The sequence below is a fragment of the Centroberyx affinis genome, unplaced genomic scaffold (genome assembly GCF_046629955.1).
Source record: "Centroberyx affinis isolate AG114_WGS23_722 - 3 ecotype Tasmania unplaced genomic scaffold, CSIRO-AGI_Caff_v1 ptg002570l_1, whole genome shotgun sequence".
Taxonomy (NCBI): Eukaryota; Metazoa; Chordata; class Actinopteri; order Beryciformes; family Berycidae; genus Centroberyx; species Centroberyx affinis.
Genome location: NW_027280778.1, coordinates 158,043 through 168,523, shown reverse-complemented (window position 1 = coordinate 168,523; position 10,481 = coordinate 158,043). Strand labels below are relative to the sequence as shown.

Below are 10,481 nucleotides of genomic sequence, written 5' to 3'. Positions count from 1 at the left end.
GCATAGGCAGGGACTGACAAAGCAGATTTTTCCATTTTCCCAAATTTACGCTGTTCATGCGCATTTTTGGCAAGTCTGCACGGAGTCGTGGCGTGCGCATCCCCGGGTATGGACTAGTATATCAAAATAAACAACTACTCCACTGTCAGTGGTTAAAGTCTCTATTTGTTCTTTGACTCTCCAATCCTGTCCTCATCCAACACCTTTTCTCTGCATCTCTCGTTCCCTCTTTCTCTCTCTCTCTCTCTCTCTCTCTCTCTCTCTCTCTCTCTCTCTCTCTCGTTTCCCTTCGTATGTCTCTTAACCTCTCTATCACTATATAACCTCCGTAGCTGCAGTGGCCTGCTCTGTCTCCCTCTGTACCATGAAGGGACTGCTGGTCTTGGTGTTGGTGGTGTCGCCATGCATTGCTGCACCGGTTCTGGAGCCGGTAACATGCAGCAACGACAGCAGTGGTGCGGCGGCACGCCTGGCAATGCACCGCATCAATGAACGACATCACCATGGCTACAAGTTCAAGCTCAACAACATCCGATCCAGCAGAGTTGAACAGGTAGGGGGATTGATTGATTGATTGATTGATTGATTGATTGAGTGGTACAGGAAAGCAGGTTGATGGTGTGTATGTGTATGTGTGTGTACACATAGGGAAGACCGGGAGCAGTGTAAGGAAGGGTTTAGGAAATGGGATGCAAGGAGGGGGATTTGTCTGTGGGTGGTGGGTAGTGGGTGTTAGAATTGTAGATTTTTAGATGTTTTATTTTTTTTTATAATAGGGTTTAAAATCTGGTAGAACATCTGGTCAATATTTTCAATATGATTTTCATGTTATTACTGCTTTTTAGACATTGCTCTATATGGTAGAGAGAGGAAATGACTACAAAAATTGTGATCCATATTGAACCCACAACTTTTTAAGTGTGTGGTATGCTCCTTAGTCTGTTGAGCCACCAGGATTGTCCACTTTGGTTTGACTATGAGAGTGTGATAAGATGCAAAATAAGGAGTGGACTATCAACTAACTTTAATTATACCCCAACACCATATACAAATAGGCTTTATTTGCAAAAGTGTTGCAAAAGAAAGACACTATCAACTAAGGTGATATTATATAAAGACATTGACAAATGGCTTGTAATAACTTAACAATCATTTTGATTGACCTCTTTCACTCTATCTCTGTGTTTCCAGGATGAAGGGGGGTGTAAACTTGTGTTGCAGTTGGACCTTCTGGAAACAACATGCCATGTTGTCAACCCCAAACACTTTGAGGACTGTGAAGTCCGTGACGAGACTGAAACGGTAAACACTTCCTGAACAACAGTTAATTTAATTCAATGAAACTTTATTGGACCCTATGAGACATTCTCCTTGCAGCCAGGTGCATAAAAACAAGTATAAAAACATATAAACATAAATACACAAAAGTACATAAAACATTGCAGAAGACACAAGGGTCAGAAATTAAGATCATCAACCATCCATAGAATAGCATTAAAATAAACAGCACTACAATAGACAATAGATTATCAAACAAAAGACTATCCTATGTACATTAACCAGTGTTATGCAAGTTAATGGCAGGAGAAATAAAAGACTTCCTCACCTTTGGTGATCTAAATCTTCTGCCAGAGGAAAGAAACTCAAATTCCCCATAAAGGGATGAAGGAGAAACCCCAGTATGGCTCTGGCTTTCCTGTGAACCCGCTGGTCAAAGATGTCAGGTAGCTGCTTCAGCTTCATACTAATGATCTTGCCACACACTTAACTATATTCTGCAGTTTGTTTCTCTTGGTTGAGGACGTTTCCATACCATGCAATAACAGAAAAGTGTAAAATAGTCACACGCTTTCTACCCACCCTGAAGAAGCTTCCTGAGAAATAACATCTCTCTCCTTTTCCTTGCAGAAGGTGATGGCTGATTGTAACGTTGAAGTGACGATTAAAGACAGCGAGGCAAATGTCACCAAATATGACTGTAACACTAAACGAGGTGGGCCTCTGTTATGTGTTTGAAATGCTTTACTACAAACCAGTCGGTGGTTGGTGCCCAGTTCCAGACTGAACAAACACTTCCAGTGGGATGTACAGTTAACTGAAAGCAGAGCAAAGGGCAATCACATGATCAGTCTGAAGGGCACATCTACACTGTAACTTTTTAAACATCTTTTTATCCGGGAAAGGTTGACTCTGGACACTTGCACTTTTTCAACAATGCCCTGCATCATCCACACAAGTTATACACACTCATTAGATTACATTACATTAGGTTAAACTTGAATGATCCCTGTGGTGAAATTTGCCATTGTAGCAGCAAATAGTAATATTTAGGATACACTAAAGCAGTGGTTCTCAACGTGGGGTCCGGGGACCACCAGGGGTCCTTGAGGGGGTTCCAGGGGGTCCCCAACAAATTGATGAATTGTTAAACTTCACCATTATTTCATTTACAAGAAGTTAACAATTAGAGAATGTAGAAGAATGACTGTTTTGATAATAGTTTCACTGTTATCTCTCTAGAGATAGTCATAGAATTCTGGACAAAATCATATCTAACAATATAAATATTCTCAGATTTGGGTCCAAGAGACAAAATCTCATCAAATGGGGGTCCGTGGTTCTAATGTGGACTAAATTAGGGGTTCTCGATATGAAAAAGGTTGAGAATCACTGCACTAAAGAATGTGCTAAAGGTTATTATGGCTTCTATCCAAAGGTAAGTAACACATGCACTGAGATGGAAACAAGGGCAATGAATCAGAAAAACTAGTGCTTTTCCACCAGGTAACGCAACCAATAATGTGATCTTAGACCAATTGCAGAAGGGCATGCAATTGTGAAGAATTAAACTAGTTCAGCCAGCAAACCTGTGCACACAGCAGAGTTCAAAGTCAGTGCAGTGTTTGGTGTTTTTTCGCAAACATGCCCTTTTGTTCATAAAAAACCTGCCAAAGTTCATTTGCGGAGTAAGTATAGCATGGCCTTAAATGTCCCAAGACTTCGGTTTCAACTAAAGCAATGCTCTAGAGCAGTGATTCTCAACCTTTTTCATAACAAGGACCCCGTAATTTAGTCCACTTCGGGGCCACAGACCCCCATTTGATGAGATTTTGTCTCTTGGACCCAAATCTGTGAATATTTTTAATGTTAGATATGATTTTCTCCAGAATCCCATGCCTATCTGTATTGTAGATAGAGAGATAACAGTGAAACTATGATCAAAATAGCAATTCTTCTACATTCTCCAATTGTGTTAACTTCTTGTAAATGAAATAATGCTGAAGTTTAACCATTCATCAATTTGACTGGGGACCCCCTGGAACCCCCTCAAGGACCCCTGGTGGTCCACAGACCCCACGTTGAGAACCACTGCTCTAGAGCAGTGGTTTTCAATTGTGCCATTGATCGCCATGTGAATGTAGGTTTTCATTCTAACCATATACGACAGCAGCTGATTGCACTGATTTTCTAGTGTTTGGTTGAAATGAAAACAGTCGCATTTGCCTTTGCAGTTAGTGAAGGGAAAGAAACCATCATAGCGACTTACATCACTGAGCAGACCGTGGTATTCCTCCTGTCCAGTGTGTCTGCAGGTTGTAATTGTGTCATTTATAGTCTGCATTTGCCGTCTGGTTCCGAGATCCTGTGTCGGGTTCATGTGTCCTGCCTTCTGTCAGCTTGATCGGCCGTAATCGCCACATTTAATACAAGTCCATACTCCGATTATGTTACTTGATTTGTGTTTAATGTAGTTTGTTAGCGGTAGCATTTTCCATTAGCTGCAACTCGTAGCCTCAGGATTGTAAAATGTTGGATAGGCGTTCACAATGACAGCGATCCCCCAAACATCTGTTCTCTAAATAACAAACTACTTCATAGTACAACGCTGTCATTAGGAATACTATAAGAACTAATGTTTGAGCTACAGTTATCTACAGCAGTACTTACATATTCCAGCTGTATGGAGTGGGGTGGCGCAAACGCCGCTAAGACATCGCAAAGATGTTTGCGACAGTGTCTTTTTTTGGCACTACCACTAGGAGTCACCAAAATCAACAATTTTCAAATCCTACACATAGGGGCTTTAAAGGATAAGGCTGGTGTTTTTTAATGCATTGCTTACCGTCAACAAATCCTGTGAAAATAACAAAATCAGTTATGATTTTGTTTTGCCAGCAAATCTCGTCCATGTAGCCGGTGCCCAATGCAGCCATGTCCCAGCAGCCATAGAACTCCACTGCATTAAAAAAAAGATTAAAAACATGTCACAGAGTCATGCTGTTGCTCTGGGCAACATATTTCATCATCACGATGCACCGGGCCGGCCAACTTTTTCCTCAAACAACTTAATAAGCCGGCTGTAAACACTTTGCGATCTCAGGAAAGTAGTTCTGTAGCACCGAAAATAGTCGTAATGAAGAATTTGTACCCATTTGAATTTGATTTGGTAATAACTACAACAGTCTGACTTTTCGTGGTAACAGTTAGCGATTTTTAAAATGGAAACTATGTGGGGCGCCCTGGTGGCTCACTGAGTAGGGCGCGTACCATAAGGCTCAGTCCTTCCTGCAGCGACCCGGGTTCAAATCTGGCCCGTGGGCCTTTGCTGCATGTCCTCCCCTCGCTCTCTCTCCCATACCTTCCTGTCTCTCTCTCACTATATCTCTCAAATAAAGCATAAAAATGCCCAAAAAAAATTGAAACTATGTCTTTGTGAGCTGTATTTCAAGGTTTTTAGCTTACAATTGGAGCCAGTGACTTCCGGGTTGACGGCTAAAAATGGTACGTGGGAAGTCAGAAAGTAACGGGAGTAGAGCAAACACATTGTTGATTTTGTTATTTTCATAGAATTTGTTGACAGTAAGCAATGCATTAAAAAACACCAGCCTTATCCTCAGGGGCCGTCTTACCATTAGGCAAAGGTAGGTGACTGCCTTGTGCCCCGGCAGCCATAGGGCACCAAAAACGACAAGAATAGAACTAATGTAAACTTATTTTTAATCAATATAAAAGAATTGGAACTTTATAATTTATTGTAACTTTTTGTTACAATAAATTATTTAAATCTTGAGTGATGGTGAGTCATTTGGATAATTATTCACATCCTGCACACTCACAACACAGATTGACTCATAATAATAAGCTATGTGTGTGTGTCTGTGTGTAGCAATGACGGCTATGGAGTTGGTGAGGACGTGTCCTGACTGTCCCAGCCTGCTGCCACTCAACAACACCGAAGGTCTAAAGTCTGTTCGTTCAGCTATTGCACTTTTCAACAAGAACAGCACCAACCAACGATACTATGTCCTGCTGGAAGTGGGACGAATGTCCTCAGGGGTACAACAAATCACACACAAACACACACAAACACACACACACACACATACACAGCTTGACTCAGACCTGAAAGTTTGCACCCAGCCTCAACTTTTTTTTGTCAATATCCAAACAGAGACAGAGTGGTTACGTGTTTTTTGTGAGCCCAAACCAAACTCCAGACTGAAATTGCTTATAATTTGTATTAGGATATGATGAAGTTTTTATATCAATTCAGAGAGATAGAGCGATTACGGTCAAAATGCAATATTTAATTGATTATTTATTACCTGATTAAAAATTGTTGTAACCTAACGTATTGGATTACTCAAACTTAGTGACATAACATTTTGGATCATGTCCTTTTTAATCAGTTCACAGACTAAACGTGAATGTTTGTATCTATGACCATAGTTTTATATGGCCCAAAATTATGTCTGCATCCATAATCTCACTTTGAGATGTGTAAAAAACAGAGGCATTGAACAACTGTCCATTCCTCTCGAACCCCGTAAATATCTTTCCTCTTTCTTTATCACTCTTACTCTTTCACCTCCTCTTTCCTTCCTAGTACATGATGATGTCAGGGATGAACTACTATGCTGAGTTTGCCATTGTAGAGACTCATTGCCCAACGGGATCCAGAATTCTTCCAGAGGCATGCAAACCCCTCTGTCCTGACAGAGCGGTAAGAATAATACATATAAACATGTTTACCTATACACATCCCCTTTCTTAGCAGTCCCTTGTGTTTGAGGATGGTATCAGTAAGGCTTTGTGTGTAAGGAGAATTATGTCTAATATTTATGTTATGTTATTCTCATATTCACATTCATTATCACTCTCAATTTAATTCTTACTCTCATTATCTCCTCCTCTCCGAAGCATCATGCCGTTTGCCATTCCTCTTCATCCAGTACAAGTTTGTCTCTTAAATGTGAGCTCTATCCCCCTGTGGTAAGTCTATTCCAAACATTTTTTATATATACCTAATTTAGGTTTTACCCATATCACTCAATTTTTATTTTCTCCAGAGCTCCAGTTCTCCTTATGCCTTTGTGTTTCTGAACTTCATTTCCTAAAATGCTCTTTGTTTTGCAGCTTATCAAACCATCAGTTCCCCAAATGTTTTTTGCTCTTATTCTCTAGATTATTGATTAGGGAACTACCCAGAATTTGAGAATCTGCTGTTATATACACTTCCAATAATGTTCTCTGGTGTTCTCATTAGAATGCTACTGCCCTGGAGCCTGGCCAACAGGAGCCCAAATGTGTGCCCCCACATCAGCAAGGACCCCCTCCTCACGCTCGCCCTGGACCCCCTCCCCATGCTGCTGGCCAAGGGCCCCCTCCTCATGCTCGCCCTGGACCCCCTCCCCATGCTGCTGGCCAAGGGCCCCCTCCTCATGCTCGCCCTGGACCCCCTCCCCATGCTGCTGGCCAAGGGCCCCCTCCTCACGCTCGCCCTGGACCCTCTCCCTATGCTAATGGCCAAGGGCCCCCTCCTGGTCAAGCTAGGCCACATTCCCATCCCTACAATAGACATCACCCCTGGCAACCATGCTATGATTGGACGACCGACACTGACCCAGCTCTCCACCACATCTGCCCATTCCCCACCGTCACCCTACCCACCAACATACTGGGCCTGTCCTGAGACATATATGCATACTGTACAATGCTAACTCTAATTCAATAGAATCATGAGTATTTGTTGCCTTCAGCAAAAAAATTATTTCTATTACATATTGTATAATGTATGTATGAAAAAATGTGTCTCAGAGTGGCTCATGTTAAAAGTTGCTAAACAAACGTGTCAAAGTGTCAAATCTCTATAGGGAGTTCTATTGTCGTATTAAAATGAAATGAATAAAGCACACTCAAGCTGTAGTTACCATTTATGTGACAGCATTTCATTCTGAAGATCTTCATCAGCTCATGCAATATCCAAATAATTCTGAATCATTAAAATAAAACAAGATAATCAAAGGTCAACAGGTTATCGCCTCTTTGGGTGATACTTGGTGTTAGGAAAAGGTTCTACTATAGGCAGGGTCAGAATAGTATAAACGGCACCCACTACCAGGTATCTGTTTAAACAATGGTGGAAGAATGACCCACAGGCTGACTGAAGTTTGATCAATGCTATATTCTGGTAGTCGTTGTGGTTATAGAAAAATACATCTTAAATGTCAGCATGTATTCATATCTAATCATATGTACCAACCCATAGCCATAGACATAGACACACGTGGTGTTGAACAAAATAAACTACTACGATCACTGTGATAAACACACAAATTGTACGATATAACGATTTACACTTTAACACATTAACAAGGTATTTACTTGTTGGTCATACACACACACACGCAACTAAAACCACTGACAAGAAAATGATGAACTTGGTGGAAGCATAGGTGGACAGTTAGTTCTGTACAACAGTTGAAAGGCATGCGTAATGTGAGTTAGAAACTTTATTGTCCACAATGTGGAAAATTGTCTGCTAGCTGCATGATCAAAAAAGCTAGCCAATGACACACCAATCAAAATTATTTATACAAATTACACAATGTCCTGAGTGTTTGATACAGCTGCCGTCAAAAGTACAGAGTACATTTACTCCAATGAAAGGTGATTGAGTCCTGTGAGTACTGTCCTCATCTTCAACTGCTGGGTGGATTGGGAGGACAGCCAGCTGAACCACAGTTTGTGTGCACACAGTCCTTGATCTTCATGCCTTCTGAGCTTACATGACGATCAACACTTGGCTGAACTTGACATAGCTGATGGTCCAAAGGGCTCTTGGCAACTGTGGATAAATCATCATGATGCCTGAGCTTTTGATTATGTTCACTGAAGAGGTCTGCCCCTTGTGCCGGGCCTTCGAGGCTGGTCAGGTATTTGTGGATGATTCTTGACCAAAAGCAGTCTGCCAGCACTTCTGATGTTGCCAGCTAGGTGAATGCTTTCTGCAGTTAATTTTTTTCATTCACTGGTCAGGAAACAACTCTGTTGAGTTCCCTTGGCAAGTGATGAGTCACCTAATGGCCATTAAGAGGGTATCTGTGTCAAGGTTGCTCAAGAGGTGCAAATGCACTCTTCCTCTTATGAGACACTTGAATATAACTCCTCTCCCATCTTCTCTGTTCGCTACCCTACCTTAGCCTGCAGTGACTGAAAGCAGTTCAGTAACCAGAGTTTTGAGAACGTAGAGTGCGAGGTGGTATGTCTGGTGTAATAAGGTCTGAGAGGTAGTCAGGTGCAAGTCCATGAACTGCTTTATAGATTAGTGTTAACATTTTAAAATCTGATTGAGCTTGTATGGGCAGCCTGTGAAGGGAAATCAGAGTAGGTGTGATAGGATCAAATTTTCTGGTTCTGGTAATAATTCTGGCAGCAGTACCCAGGGCAAGTTGAGGGGGTTTAGTGGCTGAAAGAAGTAGACCCGGAGAATAGAAAATTGCAGTAATCTAGTCTAGAAGAAATGAATGGATCAGGGTGTTGGCATCAGCAGAGTAGAGTACTGGTCTAATTCTAGCTATGTTACGGAGGTGGTGGAATGCAGTCTTGGTGATGGACTTAATGTGAGGTTCAAAGGACAGTAAAGGATCAAATAAAACACAAAGATTTCTGACAGTAGGGCTTTGGTTGATAGTGAAATCATCAAGCTCTAGGGTAAACCAGACACCTATGTTTGACTGGTCCAATGATTAGCAGTTCAGTTTTGTCAGAGTTTAAAGGTAAAAAATTAGAGGACATCCAGCATTTAATGTCAGACAGGCAGGCTTTGAAAGTAGATAAATGGGAACGGTTGCCAGATTGTAAGGGTAAGTGTAACTGAGTATCATCAGCGTAGCAATGAAATTGAACACCATATTTATGAATATCACCAAGTGGTAACATAGATACAGAAAAGTAAGGGACCAAGTACTGAACCTTGAGCCACACCAGATTCAATCTCGGAACCCATCGTCTTTCGGTCTGACTTATACTCTGGGGGCGACAGCCAATATTTCGGGGTTTCTGGTGTAGCCAGCGGATATCCGGGCCAAGACTTCCTCTTCCATGCTCCGGTCATTGTTTACAGTCCAATTAGCAACTCGAGACGCGAGAACAGAGTTGGAGTTGAGAGACGACGTCTCATATGCAGATATCTGATTATATATATATATAGAGATTAGCCGAAATGTTGTCTGGACCTAAAACACCTACAAAAAGTATCGATGTTTGTGTGTTGTGTGGAGAAACGTTCGATTCTCGCGTCTCAAGTTGCTAATCGGACCTAAGCTTAGTGGGTCGAGAAGGCAAGTGGTGGGTTTGGATGCATAACATGCATAATCTCCAGGGAGATTGAGCTAAATTGCAGGAGAGAGCAATTGACCCTTCACTAAGCCCCGCCCCCCTTGGTTACTGTTGCTACGCCTGTCAAGCTTTCGCACCCGGCATGTAAATATGGCGTTTTCAACTATATCAGTGAGAGATATTCCAAGGGAGATAATAACAAATTTCTGGAATAATAGTTCTGAAATATCAGAGAGAAGTAGACAGAAAGGACTACAGTATGCTTCTGAGAGCTACATTCACAATATAATTTGTCGGCGGAGTATTGTCAATGAGGACATTCAAATCGAGGGAAAAGCTCACCGGTCCCAATGCAAGCGTCAATATGTTGTTTTATTTTAAGCTAACGTTTAGTTATGACTCCCTATAGCTTTCATTATCTAATATATGTTTTAGCCCATTGCTAGCAAAACTAAATTATTCCACTTTTCCATTTGTTTAAAGCACGCCAGGATATTGCTCCCACATCGTGGGTTTGATCTATACATTGGATCTCCTAAAGGCACAACTGGAAAGCCCAACTAAATCCTGCACAAGTTTGCCACAACAATGGCACAAACCAAGGGGTGGTAAAATAAAGGCTGTGCCCATATCATCGGTGGTGGTCGCGAATGTAACAGGCAGACCAGACAGGGACCCAAAATGCAGACACAGGAAACAGGAGCTTGTGTAAAAGAATTTACTAGTCGTTGCAAGAAATGGTACAAAAAACAATCCAAAAATCAAGGGCAGGCAGAACGACAGAAAGCAAACTGACAGAACTAGTCAAAATAGTGAGCAAGCTAGTCCATACATACACCAGACAATCCAGCAGGGAACAA

At 41.6% G+C, this 10,481-nt stretch overlaps 1 protein-coding gene across 1 annotated transcript; it reads left to right on the top strand.

Annotated features, from left to right (window-relative positions):
• Positions 1–332: 332 nt before the first annotated feature.
• ahsg1 (alpha-2-HS-glycoprotein 1) lies at positions 333–6,973 on the top strand (the record flags this gene model as incomplete). The annotated part of the gene is made up of 7 exons (XM_071534534.1): positions 333–553; positions 1,192–1,302; positions 1,909–1,993; positions 5,168–5,337; positions 5,888–6,004; positions 6,202–6,273; positions 6,548–6,973. Coding segments are annotated over 7 exons (1,202 nt in total), but the record flags the coding sequence as incomplete, so codon positions are not given.
• Positions 6,974–10,481: the final 3,508 nt, after the last annotated feature.